Raw genomic sequence first — 19,427 nt, 5'->3', positions numbered from 1 at the left:
ACGCACTGTGAGGACTCCGAGGCTCCGATTTTTCTCATCTCCTTTCCCTTTTGTTCTTTTCCCCTGACTGGAGTTCATCTGGAGCATTTCTCCAGACCTCTCTACCATTAGCTCATAATTCTGAGCATGCAAATTTTCCTGGAAATCTAGCTGGTGTCTTTTTTGCATCACTGGATCTCAATAAGTTTAAAAAAAAAAAAACAACCCTGAAATTGAGGGTTAGAAAGGAAGCCGGATGGGTGCTGAAGTGGATATTTAACTGAGGGATTACAGGAGAACCTGGAAAGGGGAAGGGCTCTGTACCCGAGGCCTCTGGGGGTGGTGATGAAGGCTTCAGTTGTTAATATATTGAGAGTATCAAAAACTGGAAGTGACCTAGTCCTCTCAGATTTTGGCAAAGCTGTGTGGTGTTTTCCCAGGCGGGGTGTGTGTGTGTGTGTGTGCACCTTGTTCCTCAACAGAGATCCAAATTTCCTTGGTCTTTGTTCATCGCCGTCTGCCCTATTAGAACACCAGCTCCATGACAGCAGGGACCATGAATGTCTTGGCCACTTCTGGGTCACTAGTGTTGAATACCGGTGTGGGCACACAGGTGTTTAATGAGTGTTTGTTGAGTGACTGTATCAGGGCTGTTTGTATATGCTCAGCATTTTGCCTTCTTAGATCTAGGAACAGAACCTTTTATATTTGGAGGATCAGCACTTCCCCCTTTCCCATCCCAGCAGTTTCTCTGAACCACAGGGATGGGCACATGACCACTCAGAATCCTTCTCTTGTAATTAAATGGAAGTTTCTCTCTGGTGGTCAGGCTGGGAAGATACAGCCATGCCCAGGAGCTGCTGGTGGTTTTGGTTGCAGACTTGGGGAGAAAGATGCTCTGAAATAACAAAACTGACAGGCTGAGCTACAGAGGCAGGGATGAGAGGCAGAAAGTCAGGGAGAAAGACCCAGCGATGTTTGGACTCTGGCTCCTGTCAGTCCTGACATCCCCCTGCTGCCCTCGTGCCTGCTTTCTCGAGCCTCAGTTGATCAGATTTTCTTTGAGTTAAGTGAGTGACCTCAATATGCCTCCACGAGATCCCCCCTTCCTTGTGGGGAGGAGGAGAGGTAAGCAAAGGTTAGTGTCTCTTGCAATCAAAAGAGTTCTGACGAATCTAGTTCGTTAAAGATGAGGATTGACTAGAAAGCAGCACTCAGGTATTTGCTGACAGGTAAGACTGAAAGATCTCATGGGTAGAGGTAAAGTGGGAAAGTAAGAAACGATGTTGATCATCGTGGTAGCTAAAATTGGAGTACTTTCCATGTGTCAGACGCAGGACCGAGCATTCTGTGTTATTATTTTGCCTAACTGCTACCACTGGGCTGTGAAGTAGCTTACTGTTATTATGGTCTCTAGAGATGAGGAAACCAAAACTCAGAGAAGTTCGACAACTTGTTCTAAGGTCCCACGGCTGGGAAGAAAAGGAGCTGGGGTTTCAATGCAGGGTTGCATGACTGCATAATTTCCCTCCCATTTCCCATATAATTTTCCTCCCTTCTCTTTCTTCTCCCACTCTCCTGTTCTCTCACCCTTTCTCCATCTCTTGTCTGAAGTCTCTCACTCTCTCTTCTCCTTTCAATGATCTTTCCCTGGCTCCTTTTAACCCCATTTTTTCAACAGTAAATGAACACATATTTTAAGACCATAATTTTCAACTCTTTTCAAGTATGAAGATACCTTTTTAATGTTAAAAATGTCCATCTAATAGCAGCTATGCTTTACTGCCTATTGATAAAATGCCCATGCACAGATGAATTCTCAGATGCCTTGTAATAACTCTGTGATCTCTCGTTTGGCACCTACTACTTTAAAATATATGGGAGAATCCATACAGCCATCCCTCTTACTGCTACCTGCTTGGTTTATTATAATATAGAAAAGACTTATCCATGCTATTATAGAGCTCTTTTTTTGCTCACCCTCTGCCTTAAGGCTACTAATTTCTCCAGAAATGTGGTCTTTTTGTCCCTCCTTTAATAGGTTTAATTATTTAAGGAGGCATGAACTATAGTACTTACATTTTATATATCACCTCTTGATTATTCAGGGGCTGATTAATTCATGGGCTGCCCCAGTCATGTCCTTCTCTTTTCTATCTCATTTTTTTAATCATTCCATTTCTCACTAGCATCTTTCAGCAAGAATGGATAGTGGGTTACAAATTCTGAATTCCGAAAAAAAGATTGGGTTGGAGGAAGTTGAAATTCTTTCCCCAAATATGACTTTCTTTAATTCATCAGGCATATTGATTCTCTCTGAGCTCTGTGAAGGCAGGAGTTGCCCTTCTTCACCACCAACCTCCAGTGCTCAGCAAGGTGCCTGGCACAATGGTAGCTTAATAAAAACTGTAGAATGAATGAATGAGAGCTGACTAATATAATAGGGGTAAGTAAACTTCTTTCTAGGTGGGACATTGATTTATAGGAAACTAGGTAAAATACAAGACAACTACAAGTCTGCAGACAATACAATGTAAGAATGTTTCAATGACTGTGTTAAAATTAACAACAGAGGACATATAATTCTAATTAAAAACAAAAAGTGTTCCGCAGTGCCCTGTTATTTCATTGATGGAAAAAAGGATAGAGAGGCCCTGGAGTTTCTAAGATGAGGGTTGGTCTAGGTAAATTGTCAGTGTTACATTAGGCATTAAATAAACACAATCACCCTCAACACACTAACAATCGAGCGTTTAGTATGTGTCATGTGCTCTGACAAGCAATTTACATGCCTTATCTCATTTGTCTTCACCACAACCTAGCAAGTATTATTCCTTAATAGACATCAGAAAGTTACCAGTGTCCCTGAAAATTTCTTTAGCTCTCAAGATTTTTGAACCAAGAAGGAACTTTTCCTTTTCTTCACTTCCTAGTTTTTAAATTAAAGATTTATTTTCCCATGAAATGTTAGGTATGTTCAAAAGATTGACTTAGAGTTTAGATGCATCCTTGGAAACCTGGAGATATCTGTTATGCCACTAGCTCTTGCTTTTGAAATTAATGACTTCTCTGTAAAGGAAACTTTTATAATGATACTTGCCATGCTTTTCAAAGTTTTCCTAATTTGTGGAAACAAAATGGCTTGCATATAGATATGCAATGGGGGAAGGATAGGGGTCAGCCTCTGGACATGGTCCATAGCTCTGGTGCTGTCCAGGAATCAGGTGCTGAACTGTCATTAATAAGCCCTCCCAGGCTGGCAGGATGGAGCAGTGGCTGATGGGAATTGAAGGAATGCAGCCACTGTTTTAAGCTGGTGCAGCTGTACCTTCCTAGAATAGGGAAGCAACTTGCAAAGATACTGCAGTGACTAGAATTATGGCTTGTCTTATCTGAAGGAGGTTGGGGGAAATATCTAGCTTTCTTCTGCGCCATTCTTTTTCCATACTTTGCTTTAGCTTGGAGGGAAGGATATGAACAACAGTAACTGATGGAAAAGTGTATGTTTTAAAAAGGCTGGCATTTGTACAGCTGGCTACTGGTGCATTTTGGAGAATTTGCTGCCTCTCAGAGGTGTTAGACAGGAACCAGGAAGAACCAGGACTGGAGGCTCGATGATGTCAGTTTCTTGGGACTACTCAGCCAACAAACAATTATTGTGGTTTAATGAAAGGGAAACAAACACAGGGGCCATGGCTGTATTAAGCAAGAGAAGATCAAACCTGTGACCTCGTAGAGAAATTCCATACAAGAAGAAAAAAAGCCTATTGCCACACTCTCAGATGAAATGCAGTGTTTATAAGAAATTGGAATAGTCACTGGGTAACGAACCTGATAAGTGTGCTGACTGTGAAGTGAGTATCTCCTCAATAGCTCATATGACATTCTGCTTTGTTACTTCCACATATGTCTTATCTCTCGTATGACTAAGATGGTTTGAAGGAAAGGAATGTGTTCTTGTATCGGCCAAATAGCTATGCACATGCAGGTAGGCAATTAGGATTTGTTTATTGAATTGATTGATGCTGCTCTCAAGGCTAAGATTCTTGAAACAATCACTTCTGAGTATAGCCAGTGTTTAATTTTTTAAATTAACCTAAGATCCTCCATCCATCTATAAGACCCCTGCCTATTTAATTTCATTCATTTATTGAATATTGACTGTGTGCACAGAGGAGGAGAAAGTTCTTGCCTTTGGAAGGCTGCAAGCTAATGTGAGAGGGAAATTTTTTAAAAGAATTCTTGGTCAATGTGTATATATAGGATGTTTACTGTTTAATTAAATAACATGGGGATTGTTTTTTGGCTTGAATTTGTTTTTCAATAGGCTCTAGCTAGCAAAACTCCTTCAGAAACATAGATTAACATAGAACACAGATCATCAACTGCTCTTATGTAATCTTATGAATCTTTCCTCTAACTAGACAGCCACTGGATCTTCTTTGGGGCTGGGTAGAGTTATGCTCTGGTTTGCAAAGGGGCTGCCCTTGTCTAAATTTATAAGTTATTAGGTTGGGTGTTAGACAGGAAAAGTAGCTCTACAAAAAAAGAGGGGATGGGAGGACTGTTTGAAGTATGTAAAGTGTTCCCAGAACTGAAGGAGAGCTACAGGAGACCTGTAAGTCTTGGAACCTGGGGGTCGGGAACCATGGCCTTGATGCCTTCAGGATTCTCTCCTCTTCTTCATGGGTGTCATTTCCTTTCCCTCAGGTTCCTTCATGGGTCAGAGGTCATGGATATACCCATGGTAGTCTTGTGATAGATCCTTACAGTTGATGATTTAAGATCAAAGGTGGAGCTTTTCTTTTTAAATCAGGATGGAAAATCTCAGATCAAGACACTAATTGGACAGTCTTAGCTTACAAAATTCTCAGACTAATCCCTAGTGGCCAAAGGGGTACTTTGACTGACAGCCCCATAGGATCTTGTGATTAGAATAGTTCTCCAAAGAAGGAAAGAAGTGCTATGGAGACCCAAAGAGAAAATTCTGCTACCCTATCCTCTGTCACAAGCCCACCAATACAATCCTGTTCTCCAGCATAGCTCCCAACCAGGGAGAATCCTTATTGCCCTGCTCATCTTTCCACTGCCCACACATGGCTAGCATATAGAGTGACCACAATGCTAGGGCATGTTAAATGATACTAGGTTGTTGTCCATGACCTTGTATAGCTATAGGAGAGAGCTAGAGTGTTCCCAGGTCAGCCGGACCCCTGGACCCTCAGATCGACGGGTACAAATCCTCTCTGGTGAAAAGTGTCTCCAATTTAGGACCACTGAATTTTCCATATTGTAAGATCAAGCAAATATAATAAGGAAGCAAGACATCCCACATAAGTGCAGAAAAAGAAGCAAAAACACATTTAAACACCAAGGACTGCAGATATTAGAACTGTTAAATACAAACTATATCTATGTATGAAATATTTAAAGAAACAAAGGATGAAGCCACAAAAATGAGCAAGCAGTAAGACACTATCAGAAATGATTAGGGAAGTTTGAAAAAGAACCCCATGAAACTCCTAGAAATAAAAAAAAAACCCAGTTTTTGAAATTGAAACTCAACAGTTTAGATGCAACTAAAGAAAGGATTAGTGAACTGGAAGATACACCTGGAAAGTTACCCAAAATTCAGCATCACAGCAAGACAGGGGATTAAATAACATGAGAAAGGATAAGAGATTTGGAGGTTGGAATGAGAAAACCTGACATCTCTGAGTGAAGTCCTAGAAGAAGAGAGAGCAGAGAGAATGGAGGACAGATTAAAAAAAAAATGATGGCTGAGAACTATTCAGAATTGATGAGAGACATGACTGGGCAGATTCAGGAAGAACAAGCTAGATTTTATAAAGAGATCCATATATATACATACAGTAGTAAAACTGAAAAATCCAAAAGATGGCAAAGAGACAAGAGACGGATCACCTACAGAGGAATGACATTACTAATGAGACATCTCAGCAACAAATGGCAGCCAGAAGACAGTGGAATAATACCTGTCAATCTAAAATTTCACATTCAGAAAATTTCTCTTTCAAGAAAAGAAATACAATAAATATATTTTAGATTAAAAAAACTGAGTTTATTAGCATCTGACATTCAGTAAAGGAATACCTAAAGGAGGCATATCAGGAAGAAGAAACATAATCACAGAAGGCCTTTATGAAATACAAGGAGGGAAAATGAGCAAGTAAAATGGTAACAATGGATGTGCATAAAAAAACATGGTCTTTAGACCTGGCTGGTGTGGCTCAGTGGGTTGAGCGTTGGACTGTAAACCGAAAGGTCTCCAGTCTGGTTCCTAGTCGGGGCACACGCCTGGGTTGCGGGCCAGGTCCCCAGCTGAAGGTGTTCGAGAGGCAACCAATGAATGTTTCTCTTGCACATCAATGTTTCTCTCCCTCTTTTTCTCCCCCCTTCCCCTCTCTCTAAAAAATAAATAAAAATCTCTAAGAAAAAAAGCACCCTGTCTGTAGATAACAACGATGATAGTAATAATACCGGACAGGACTAACACAGGGCGGTGACAGAATGCTCATGTGGGCCAGGGAGAGGTGTTCAGAGTTCAAGTGCACCAAAGTCCTTGTATTGTTACAGAAGGGGGTTAAGATAATTTTAGAGTTTATTGAGTTAAAAATGTATCATAAAATTTCAAAGGAAACCACTGAAAGAACAGAAGTCGTGGGCATAAATCCTAAATCAGTAGAGGCAAAACGTGGGATTTAGAAAACAAGAATCTTCCCCCACCCCCTAAAAAGGCCCCTCAACCAACTTTTTTGTAAAGAGCAAGAATAGACTATCATAGTAGTGTATTTCAACACAAGTCTCTCAGTTATTTATAGGAGGAAAAATATTAATACAGATTATAACCGGAACAACACAATTAACCAACGCAGTGCGCATATATATAATAACCGTTCACCATCTCTATGACCCTCGGCAGATTTCTGGGCCTCAGTCTCCTCAGCTGCAAAATGGGGACAATGCTGTCTACAGTGCTTCCATCAAATCTAAGGTGTCATCAGTGATGAGACCCACCATTACTTTTCATACCCCCAGGGGGGAAAAAACTGAATTAAATGCAAGCTGCCTATTGTAGGTCACATCCCAGTTTTAGTGATGTTACAAATGTGAAAAGAAATGTATGACTTAGATTCAATTAAATGCTGCATCCATATAGGCTGCTGTGATGGTTTAAAATGAGATGTTAATAAGACACAGGAAGTACGTTCTTCTGCCCTCCGCCCCTTTGTAACTTTAGTCTGTAAACGGGAACACGGGAAATGCATAGTAAACATCTGAAGTGGGGAAGGTTTGCTATAGCTTCTTCATATCCTTGCCTGTTTTCCTAAATACCTGCACCGCAAAAGTAACCTCTTCCTGGGAGGAAAAATTGAGGTGTAACCAAAGCATTTTAGAAAGAAAGTGACTCACCAGGTCAGTAGGAGACCGGAAAGAAGGGGTATGTGAGGAAAAAGGCAAGAGAGGGAGGCAGAGGTCAGATCGGCTCCCCTGGAGCAGAAGTGATCCTGGGAGTGGAAATGGCACGTGTTCCAAAAAGAACTGTGAGGTGTGCTTGCAGGGGAGAGGGGGCTGGAGAGATGGGAAGGAAGGAGGAGGGCAGTGGGGAGAAGGCCCGTGGCCTGTAAAGCTGTAAGGGTGCAGAGGGTCGGCCTAGGCTCCGGTCAGCTGTGTGCCTGAGCCTTCTTTGGGAGCCTGTAGGGAGACACAGGGGACAGGGAAGGCCATGAGGCCAGCCTGCCACTTGAAAAACAAAAATGGGTACAAGAGAGAGTTAAAGGAAAGTGACTGGAGACAGGGCCTACATCCGCTTTCTGAATGGATGACAAATTCAGACTACTATAAGCAGCTTCGCCGCTTTCAGCAGAGGCAATTTTAGCCTTGACTATATTACTATTTTGGAATGGCTTTTTTATAAATATTCTTCACTACTTTGTGAAAATTACTTTTTTGGTAAAATTTAAAATTAACTTAAAAACAAACAACAAAATCCAAGTAAGCCTGAAGGTCTCCTCGGCCTGGAGAGAGACCTCTGCCCCTCGTTAAACAGACCTGTGTGCTGCCTGTCCCTCCAAGGCCGTCCTCGAGGTTTTCATCCAGAAAGGACTCGCCGCCCATCCCCATCAACCTGTGTGTGTTTTCCCACCAAGGGCAACGAGATCTTTCAAAGCTCTGCATCGCTCTCCCCACCTCCAAGCACCCCCAGCATCGGGTGTCCAACAGTGAGCTACAGGGTGAATTAACAAGAGTGGTCACCAGGGAACAGAGTGTGATTTTAGGAATCCTTTCCAAAATTGCACATGTTCCTAAGACAGGGGATTGTCACTGATTAAAAACAATATTTATGGCCTATTTATTTTAAACATATTACTTTAAATATTATGCTGTGGGTGGTTTATTTATTTTACTGCTGTGAAGTTAATAAAATAATACTATTGGAGTTCTCTGAGGTAATGACCACCACCTCTCTGAAAAATGACACCAAGCACCCAACCTTTACCTACTATATTAGTTTCCTATTGCTGCTGTAACAAATTACCACAGATGTCGTGGCATAAATTGTTACAAATTGATTATTTTACAGTTCTGTGTATTAGAAGGCCAACCTTGGTCTCACTGTGCTGGGATCGAGCACATCTGTTGACAGAACTGTACTGTGGTCTAGAGTCTCGAGGCCGTAGGAGTAAATCTGCTTCCTTACCTTTTCCAGCTTCCAGAGGTCACCCACATCCCTGGCTTTGGCCCCTCCTTCCCTCTTCAAAGCCGGGAAGGGCGGGTTGAGTCTTCCTCACATTGCATCACTGTGACCTCATTTATGCTTCCCCTTTTCCACTTTTAAGGACCGGATGATTGATCCCACTGGGATAAGCCAGGGTAATCTCCCCATTTCGAGGCCCTTCATTCAATCACGTCTACAATGTCTCTTTTGCCAGGTCAGATAACATATTCATTGGTTCTGGGGATTAGGCCGTGGCACCTTCGGAAGGCTGACATTCTGACTAGCACGCCTTGCGCTGGGTGCGCGTGTGGCCAGGGTAATCACACAGGGGCCTCAGACCTTTGCGCTGTCTGTGGCTTGGGGTGAGGAGGACAGAATTTTTGCCCATTGCTTATGGTTGCCCAGGGCTGGGGAAAGGGTGGAGAACCTGCTATGCACTGCTGAGTAACCTTTTCAGAAAGGTTTCAGAACGGGTTAAAAAGCCCTGGCTCCTGCTCCAACTTCTGTCTTATTAGGATTCAAAATCATGCCTAAGCAGAGCAGATGAGCCGGCACCCCTGCTCCCGAAGCATTCTTCCATGACACCAATGACAATGAATTGCAGGGTTAAAGTTGAACCATTTAAGAAATATATTTTTGCCATGGGAAGTTTTAGAGGAGGTCCTTCTAGAGGTTTGAATTAGAAAGTACTGAAGTTCCTCAATCCAGTTAACAGAAGCGGCTTCTCTTGCAGATACAGAATGGGCTCCCCCCTCCCCCCACCTTCCTGAACTATTGGATCTAAACTGATAAAGACCCTAAACTGACAAAGGCCACATATGCTCCAGACCCTGGAGCATATATGGCTGTACACATAGTAGGTGCTCAAGCAACTGTTGCATTCAGTAACCCCAAGGCTCACCTTTTATTTCTAGACTATGGCTAAATAGAAAAAGATTAAGACTGGAAACAGTTTGGCCGTATATTTAAGATTTGAAATGAACGTATCATTCCCAGCATTTTCCGCTTGTTGGTATCGATCCCAGAGGAAAATCTGCATATGTGAATAAGGAGGGATGTACAGCGTTGTTTGCAGTGGCCACAGACCAGAGACAGCTTAAATGTCACCCGAGGAGTGGCAAAACAAATGTGGTGCGTTCCCACAAAGCAACTTAAAAAAATAAGCTAGACCTATGTGTTCAAACCGTGAACATACTATACAGTAAAAAAAGCAAGTTTGGAACAATATGTATCAGTTTGATGTATCTTCCGAAAATTATTATATTTTTTATAAATATACATGTTACATAGAAATTTCTAGAAGTATAAACACCAAACCGAAAACAATTGTTACTCTGGAAGAGGACAGGGATGGGCTTGGAGTAGGGGGGGAGGTTGGTAAAGATGAATTTTTACTGTGTGATTTTTTTGGTAATAAAATGTTATTTAAATGTTATCAAAATGTAAAATATATTTTAAATGAAAAAAGAAAGAGAAACGGAATGAAATCATATAACATCTTAGGATGTAGAAACTGATGATCAAATCTATTAAAATGTTATACTTCACAAAGCAGAGGTTGGGACTGAAAATTCAAAAGTATTTCTCCTATTTCGTTACAAAGTGTGTGTGTATATGTGAACACATATTTATGTGTGCTACACATATCTGAATACACTTATGTGGACGGGATGTCTATTACGTCTACGTAAACTACATGCATTATATTCACCTATGTTTCATGCATCTCATGTGCACTTATAATGAAACACATAAATGTGGCTTTGGTTATATCGTAGGCGAATATCTTATTCTTTATCATTGTTTTTATTATTTATAATGGCAAGAAAGTCTCCTCTGTAATTATGATTAATCTGGCAAATGAGTACAGTTTGCCTTTTAAATAATTCAATTAACTTCAGTAAATTAAAAAAGTTTTCTGACAGTGGAAAAATTAAGAAAAAATAAATAAAGCAAGGCTTTATGATACGTAGCATCCCTTTAAATGAAATCCTTCCAAGTGTGAAGAATGCATTAAGATTTTATCAAATGAATGCCCTTTGTGTGGAAAAACTGATGTAAACTGAGATTTAAACTTTACCATTTGAGCAGAACTCCTGTTGGAAATGGATGGGGTAGAGGGGTTATCTCAGACCTCCAGGGATATCCCAGGAAACAAAAGATGCTCTACAGGGAACTGTGCAAGATCGACAGCAAGAGGAATTCCTTCACAGACTATGTGAGACTTCAGATTGGGTGTTTAGTTCCACTGAGAAGAGAGGTAGCCACTGGACTTTCTATTTACCCAGAGAACCAGTCGGGGAGACCCTCAATGGTCCGTGCGTGTGCACGCTTCTCTGGGGGTGATCAAATCCTCCCCTCACCCTGCAGGGGGGTGACTGTGAGCAGACCGCAATCACGCACCCGCTGGTCAACAGATAAGCCCTCCACTTGCGGAGGCACTCGCCCAGCTGGGGCAGAGGCGAGGAGCTGGCCCCTCCCCTCCCCCATCCCCGCAGAACAAAGGGCGGTCGTTTTCTGCTCCTCCCAGAGTCAGATGCACGCACACGCCTTCCATCACAATTAACTCAAGAATCAGAAACACAATACAAACTCACCCACAACATGCTCAGAATCAATGCCGTCAATACCCAGAACGAGGATACCGAAAAAGCAAAACAAAACAAACCTATTCAAAGAGTAAATACTCAAAGCAACAGGGCTTGAGTCAGACACACTACAAGGTCAACAAATCCCAGACAAGTTCAGGTGCAGGCACCTTATAAACTGAAGAGCTGGACATTATCCCAGGAGGAAGATGTAAATGCCTTCTGGGGCCAGCTAATGGAAAGGTCTATAAAATAATAGAGCGTGGGCCTCTATTGAGCTGGACTACAGGTGCCCCAGGTAAAACCATTCACATTCAATTCTTTTTAAAATTTCAAGTCCTGCTACATGATTCTTGAACAGAGAGTCTATAACCAAACAGAAGAAACAGAGTATAATATGGGTGCGGGGTAGATGAAATGGAATGAAAGTCACAGTCAGAAATGTTGCCGGGGAGTCCGCAGGGAATGGAAGGCAGGGCAGATCCTAGCCACCACTATTTGAAAGGCTGGTGACCCCTGGTTTCTATCTTCAAAGGCAACAGCAAAACTGAAGTTAAAAGAACTGGCTAAGTAAGCCCTACGACGAGGGATCTGGATCAGCCAAATGGAGTCTTGACAAGTAATTGAGCTGGATGACACAGAGCCTGCGCACACTCTCACTGACGGCTCTGAACAAGTGGGGCCTCCAAAACCTGTGGGTGTGGCCTTCCTGGAAGGCTAGGGGCGGGCCGAATGACCTCCCAAGGTCCTGATTTAAATACGTCTGTGTAGTCAGCCCCTGGTTATCCGGCCCAAAGAAGAAGACAGTGACAAATCATCTTAAGCTGAAGATAATAAAAAGTTATATTTGCCTTTGGAATGTATTTTGGTACTTAAATTAGAATGTGACTTTCCGTTGCCCTAAGAATTCACAATGCTTCATAACAGTCACAAAGAAGGCCTGACCCGGAGCTGGGAGGCTGCCCAATTTTGCCATCTTGTCCTCTGTGGAACTCCTTTTCTTTGTTGTGGTGAGCAGTCTCATCATCCAGAAGAACATTCAGCAAACCAAGCTTTCTCAGACAGGAGCTGCCTGGGTCACCCCTGCCCTGGGAGAAGAGACGGGGATCTTTCCCCGATCTCTAGATGACCCAGGATCAAGACCCGGGATGGTCTAGTTCTTGTTTCCAGAGGGTGGTTTTAAAGGGCTACACGACCCGCAGTAAGCAGCAAGCTGGACAAGGTTTATACCTCTGCTCTAGGCTGATTACATATGATGGCCTAGCTTTTCTGACGTACAGGACACAAAAGCCAATTTCTTGAGAGGAAGAGCAAAAGACTTCACTGAGAAGGAAGGTGAAACGAATGCCCGGCACTTGGAAAGAAAGAAGCTGCACACTCAGCAGGTACAGTGGCAAACCCAGTGCTCCAAGGGTGGGTGAGGTGGACACCTGTGCCTAAAGCCCATTGTCCAAGAAGAAAGGAGAATGTGATCACGGTAATAACTTGTGGGGGTCCCAGGAAGAGGGGATGGATGGTCACCCCACTGTTCTCTGTCCTCTGTCAGCCCCCAGGCTCTACCAGGGGAGGGTAGTGTCACCTAGCACGAGGCAGGGTCAACCAGAACATCTCGAATGAATCCGAGCCCTTTCACCAGAGACTCTGGCAGAGTGGCATGTGGCTCCAGGAGGCAGGACTGGGCCAGGAGCGCCCCTCTCTGCTTCACAGATTGACGGCACAGTCACAGAACTGGGCCCAGAGACAAGCTGCTTGGCCTCCACCCTACTCAGTTCACCTCAGGCAGTAAGGGTCATTAGAATCATTTCTATTTTTCCCTTTTCTATCACACTCTGCTCTTTAGTTTTTACTCAGAACTGTGCTGATTTAAATGTGGCTGTATAATTAAAACGAGATAAAATGAAAAATGCAGTTTCTCGGTCACAGCGGCCACATTTCCAGTGCTCAATAGCCGCAGGTGGCTAGTGGATTCCATCCATGCTGGACAGCACCGACATAGAACATCTACATCCAACAGAAAGTTCTGTTGGACAGGGTGCTAGTGTAGACCTTTAGGAGGTCTAGAAGGTAGTCCCTTCCGCTCTTCACAGGGTAGAAGAAAGGGACAAATGAAAGAAGAAATGCACTTTACAAAGTACCCTTTTAATACGTCACCACCACTGATCCTCACCACTGCCCTGTGCGGGGGATATCCATATGCCCATTTTACAGATGAGGAAAGTGGGGGCTACATAGCTAATTCATGTGCACGAGGCTCACAGCCATGGGATGGTATGGTGAGAATTAACACCAGGTCTCCCACTTCCAAGGTCAATGCTTTCTACTGTTACACACAACTGCTACAATAATGTTACCTGCCACTTACTTCGGTCAGGGCTGCCATAAAAGCTCAGGCCTCCCAGAAGAAGACTGACAGCTCCCTGTAGTGTTTTTATTGATTAAATGATTTTTGAAGTGAAAGCTATACTTCGTACAATGTAGTTTAGCAGCTGTGGAGTTAGGGAGCCATGGGGTATAAATCCTGACTCATCTACCTACTATCTCTTTGACAGAGGGCACGTCGATCACCACCTTTGAACGCTAATCGCCTTTCCCCTAAATGGGGATGATAGCATGCGCACTTTCCAGTGTTGTCAGGAAGACTAAATAAGGCAAGGCACGTACTGTGTGCACAGTGCCTGGCACACGTTAGCGCTCGGCGAATAATAACTATTAATGTAGTGGAAGAGCGTGTGAGGCACGGTCCAGTGCAATGGCCTGTTGAGGGGGCTTCGGGACAGGAAGGCGTGGGAGTCCCCATTTTTACAGACGCCGTATCTGAATCTCAGCAGATAAGGGGGTGATCAAAGCCATGCAACTCTGGTAGATCTGGGGCACGAACTCAAGTTATTTGGTCTCCAAATCCTACGCCTTTCTTGCTACACAGTGTCGCTTCTCAGGAGAGAAGGGGGCGTGGTTTAGAGGAAGTGTAGTTATCCTTCCTAATTCCCATCTTCCCCTCTTCTTTGAAATGGACAATGAATAGTTTTTTCAGTCTTATGTAACACGCTGAGCAAAGGCAGACTGAGCATCCTCTTCTATCACAATTGTCACTATTAAGCCCCTCCTACATAGAGATTCTAGAATCCCACTGATAAGGAAGTAGCACCTGTATAACTAAGGCTATGAAGAGAGTGCAAAGCATTGAAGCAAAGCACTTTTCTCCCTGGAGAGCGTGTGGATCAAACACCTTTCTTGGATCTACCCTCTATTCCCCAACTGCTATAACCAAAGGCAAAGAAGTAGCATACCAGAACCCCCCCTGAGCCCAGCCAAGGCCTGTAAGTGAGAATGTATGTTGGCACAAGCTACTGGGTGTTGGAGTTATTTGTTACTCAGCCTTATCACAGTAAAAGCTGACTGATGTATCCGTCAAACACAAAGTGGGAGGCACTTACCCTGCCACGACGATCTCGAAGTCCCCATCGTGGTCCACATCAGTCACTGCCACACCATAGTTGAGCTGGGTGGGGTTGCTGTCATAGTCTGGGGGCAGAACTGAATTGGTGACTGCTGTGAACATGGGTTCAGCCCGCGTGGACCCCTCAGCGGGGGGCAGAAACCACAGCAGCAACAGGAACAGAAACATCCTGAACATCTGAAACCAAAAGTTACAAATGTTACTGAAAGATTTCCTAGCCAAAGCGACTGGGGAAAATCTAACCCCAGCAGACCCAGAAGTGCCTCTCTTCCCATTCATGAAAGGCCTGGCCACTCGGGCCCTGCCACCTCCGACAAGACCTGCTCTGACCTCCCTCTTTAAAACCGCATCCTGCCCCCTCACGCCTGGTCACCCGTGTCCTGCTCTGCCTTTTCTTTTTCCACAGCACCTATTACTGAACAGCACACCTATCCGTTAGCTTTATTATTCATTGTCTGACTCCCTCTGCTAGAACGTAGGCTCCCCCAGGGCAAGGATCTTGTCTGTTCTGTTCACGCATGTGCACCAAGCCAAGGACAGTGTCCGGCACAAAACAGGCACTTACTAGCTATTTGCTGAGTGGGTGAATGAAGGAAGGAAGGAACAGTAGAGTATGAATACATAGGCATCTCCCATACTCTGGGAGAAAGATTGAAAGAATGAAGAAAATAACAGCTTTCAAATGGTCTGGGGGTGGGTGAGACCCCCAAGGGTGTCCAGGTCTGGAACAACAGTGGAGGCAGGGCAGGATTACCTTTCTGTGGGTCGGACCCCAGAGGTGGTCTGGAGGGAATCTGACTTCGTAGGTTTCCCTGGCCAAGGTCCCTCACTAGGGCAGCTGGCTGTGGCCTCCGGACCAGGAAGAAGGCATTTAGGGAATGTATTCCAGCAGGACCTGGCAGGCAGCTCATCACTCACTTGGAGAAATTAAACCGTTGCGTGTGTGTTTTATTATAAATTAATTATGTATAATCTATTGTATAATTCATTATTATATCACTAACATAACTCAGGGTGTTGCCGAGCAGCCTGGGGCCACGGGAGCCTGTGGCCCACACCCAGGAGACAGATGGGAATGGCCAAGGAGGTGGAAGGACTCCGCCCCCTCCTTTCATGAGCCAGGGAGACGCTCAGAACGCTGCCGCTGCCAGCGCACCTCCCCAAGACTCTGCCCACAGGCCTAGAATCAGGACTCACAGGGCGCACTAAGGGCTCTGCTGGCGCCAAGTCTTGCTGAGGCTGAGCAGGTCCAGTCCCACAGGCAAGATGGGGCCTTCCTGTCTCCAAAGGGCAGCAAAGCCTTTCCTGACAGAATTTTTCCTGCTGGCTTGTCAGTGCATCTAGCAGCCTAGAGCAAGGCTGAGTGAGGCTGATGTCTTAATGAAGAGAACATCTGAAGACTGACTCCCCATTACGGAGACAGATACTCCTGCCAGCAAATAAGCTTGCTCTAGTTCAGAACCAGAGGCCTAAGTGAAGGGCCCAGGCACTGCCTTCAGAGCCAAACACGACACACGGAAGTCTCCTGAATGCCTTGTTGGAAGGGCGGGTTCTGGCTGCAGGGCAGAAACTAACCTCGGGGAGCCCTCGTGAGAAGGCGGCTCTTGGAGCGTCCTCACAGGGCGCGTGTTGGGCGCTGCACTGTCAGTCAGGTCAGGTCAGTCCCGATGAAAGAGCTGTCTGAACAAGGCAGCACTTTCTGCTGGGCTGTCTAATCTCCAAAGGCAAACCCATCGCTAGGAGACTTTGCAACTCCGTGGGACGTCTGGTTGGACAAAGGAAAACTCACAATTGGATTAATGAGCATCTGGGGGTGGGGAGAGAGATGAGAAGCTCAAGAGTATTTTCTAACCAGTGCAAACAGGCTGAAACGTAGTGTGGATCTGAAGGTCACTGGACTTTTCAAGGTATGACCTCATTGTAGGGACAGCAAATGCATTTCAACTTGAGATCCAAACCCAATTGATCGGCAGTGGCTTGAAAGAGTATGGTGATCAGCTTACAAAGTTTGCAGTGGGCATGAAAGAGGAAAGTGGCATCAGGTATGCCTTCTGGAAGCCAGGTAGCTCCTCCCGCGCACCATTCTAATAGGAGGCAAGCCCTATTAGGGTAATACCAGCAACTGGGAGAAATTTTCTAATGAAGGCCACGGGTGGGGGCGGGGGGCAACAACCATAACCCAGCCTCCTGAGTTTCACCTTTTCTGTGAAAAGTATAACTTTTAATTAAAGGAGCCATAGGAATGAAGTGGCTAAGCCATGTTATCCATTTCTAGATAAATAACCTAAAGTACAATTAAGAAGAAATAATACACCTATGGGCTGACCCCTGTTTTGCTTGGGGACTTTGAACAAGCCATGGTCTCACTGGGTCCCAGCTTTCTTCTCCAAAATGAGGGTTTGGGAAAAGATCTCCATAAGTCCCTTTCCAGCTCTAAAATTCTAGAATGGATTGAAGGACTTTTTTTTTTTTTTTTAAGCAGACCTTCATCAGTTTTTCTCCCCAGTTTCTTCTATAACCTCACACCAACCTGTGGAATTTTCTTTTCTGAACATATCAGACATAGTTTAAGTTACACAGCTTTTCAGCAGGGGTCTCCCATAATTCCCTCTTGGGGGCCAACGCCAGAGAGGGATCTAGCATCATTAGTGTGGAACCTGAAATCACCTGGCATGGGCAGACCAGTGCAGAGCCTCCCCAGTGGGGCAGGGAGAACATTCCTTTACGTTTCAATCCTCTGCCATGTCAAAGGCGCCCCACGCTCCCGCTGGGGCTGCTCCGTACCAGCCGGTTAGAAGGTGAGCCATGGGCCTGCTGTGAGGGTGGACTGGAAAATGGTCACAGTGAGGAAACTTAGAAAAGGTCTGTAAAAGTCCACTCTCTACTCTCAAGGCTCAGAGGAAGGAACTCACTGAAATGCAAGCGGCCACTCAGAGTGGTCCCCACAGCAGCAGCAGCAGCAGCCATCAGCGAGGAGTTTGTTAAAATGCAGAATCCTGGGCCCCACCCCAGACCTGCCAAATCAGAATATGTATTTTAACAAGATTTCAGGTGATTCAAATGCAACTTGTCACACAGTTATTTAAGAACTATTCTTTTCTTAAAGCAATCTTCTCAAATTGTGACGTTCTTACAAATCACCAGAGAATCTTGGTAAAATGCAGATTCTGATTGGGTAGGTCTGGGGTGGGGCCTGAGAGTCAGCATTCTAGCCAGCTGTCAGGTGATGCCTAGGCTGCTGGTCTGCAGACTTCTCTCACAGCAGCAAGACTCTACACCAATGGTTCTAAACCCGGGCTGCCCAAGAGAATCGCCTGGGAATATTTAGAAATATGCTCCTGCCCAGGCCTCGCCCAGACTTAATTGGTCTGGGGTGGGGCTTGGATGCTTCATATTTTTAGGAACCTTCCCAATGATGTTAATGGGCAGCCTGGGCTGAGAACCCCTGCCTCAGACTCGTGGTCCCCAGATGGGAGTGTAAGTCTGCAATCTGATTTGAAGTGAAAAATGTTTCCGCTACCGAAATTCATCACCCGCTTGTTGAAGTATATGAAGAAAATCTATTTAGCCAGAGAGTGTCAAAGGAGGAGGCGGAGTAGGGAGTTTGGGGAAGAAAGCAGAGCGGACGGTACTGCCTGAGGCAGCAAGGCAGCGGGCACCCCGGGTGACCTCTCATTTTACAGGGCTGGCTTGGGGAACTGCCTGTCACACCCCTGTGAACAGCTGAATCTTTGGGGAGAGAAGTTAAAAATAGAATTAAACAGTAGGTTGGACGGAACTTTTTTGTTCTGTTGAATGCGTGTGTACCCAGCACCCGCATGACAGCGCTGTGAGTGGTGCCTGCAGGCAGGAGTGACGCGAAGCAGCGCGTGTAAGTGTGCCGGGAGGACATCCCAGCGCAGCCGCCCGGGCGAGGCGAGGCTGCACAGCCCAGGCAGAGCGCGGGCAGAGGGGAGCAGGCCAGAGTGCTGGTGCCTCCGCAGGGAAAGGGTCTGCTCCTGTGGAGGAGGTGTGGGGAGCAGGAAAAGAGGGTTCTCAACAAGGGCGAGAGACACATGTGTCAGGCAGTGAAAAGAATTGCTTTGTAGTAATAATTTCTTAAAAATGCTCTATAAGCAAACTCCTTGACCAAACCTCAGTAGGATGAAGACAGAAAAAACAAAACCCAACGCCTGGAGCCAGAGACCTGGATTTGGATCTTAAGCCCACCATAAACTATCTGGTGACCTTGGGTGTGTTCCTGAATCGTTTTGATCTTCAGTATCCTTGTCTGTAGCATGGGAATCATATGATGTGCCAATGTTTTAAGGCTCAAGTGAGCTGGTGAAGACCTCGTGGGGGGCCAGGCAGGACAGCGCTCACTGCTCACATCCCTCCTTTCCCAGATTGTGCTAAGTAAGGTTAGATGGTCTTTAGACATTGGCTGTGGGTCACAGGCAGCCAAACTCAGTTTTCTGTGGCCTCGGGACTTTCCTGAATTGGATCTGAAAACTGGTAACCAAGCAACCTAGATGTCTGATGTGGGTCCAGGCAGCTGTGGGGAGAGGCTTCCAGGGCAATTTTCAGGGCAAGCAGTTATTTAGCAATTATCGAAAGAGCCAAGGACACCACCTTGAGCTCTCACAAAAGCGAGAGCCCTGAATGCTGCAGATACTGGGAGTGA

General features: G+C 45.0%; 1 protein-coding gene across 1 annotated transcript in view; it reads right to left on the bottom strand.

Annotated features, from left to right (window-relative positions):
- Positions 1-19,427, bottom strand: part of CRTAC1 (cartilage acidic protein 1) — a 132,575-nt gene that overhangs the window by 101,953 nt on the left and 11,195 nt on the right. Inside the window, exon 2 of the mRNA XM_024563199.4 lies at positions 14,742-14,941. Within this exon, the coding sequence (XP_024418967.1) occupies positions 14,742-14,941 (200 nt within the window). The remainder of the gene's footprint in view (positions 1-14,741; positions 14,942-19,427) is intronic.

This window comes from Desmodus rotundus, chromosome 4 (genome assembly GCF_022682495.2).
Source record: "Desmodus rotundus isolate HL8 chromosome 4, HLdesRot8A.1, whole genome shotgun sequence".
Lineage (NCBI taxonomy): Eukaryota > Metazoa > Chordata > Mammalia > Chiroptera > Phyllostomidae > Desmodus > Desmodus rotundus.
Note: the sequence above shows the minus strand (reverse complement) of the source record. Positions and strands in the feature narration are given on the sequence as shown.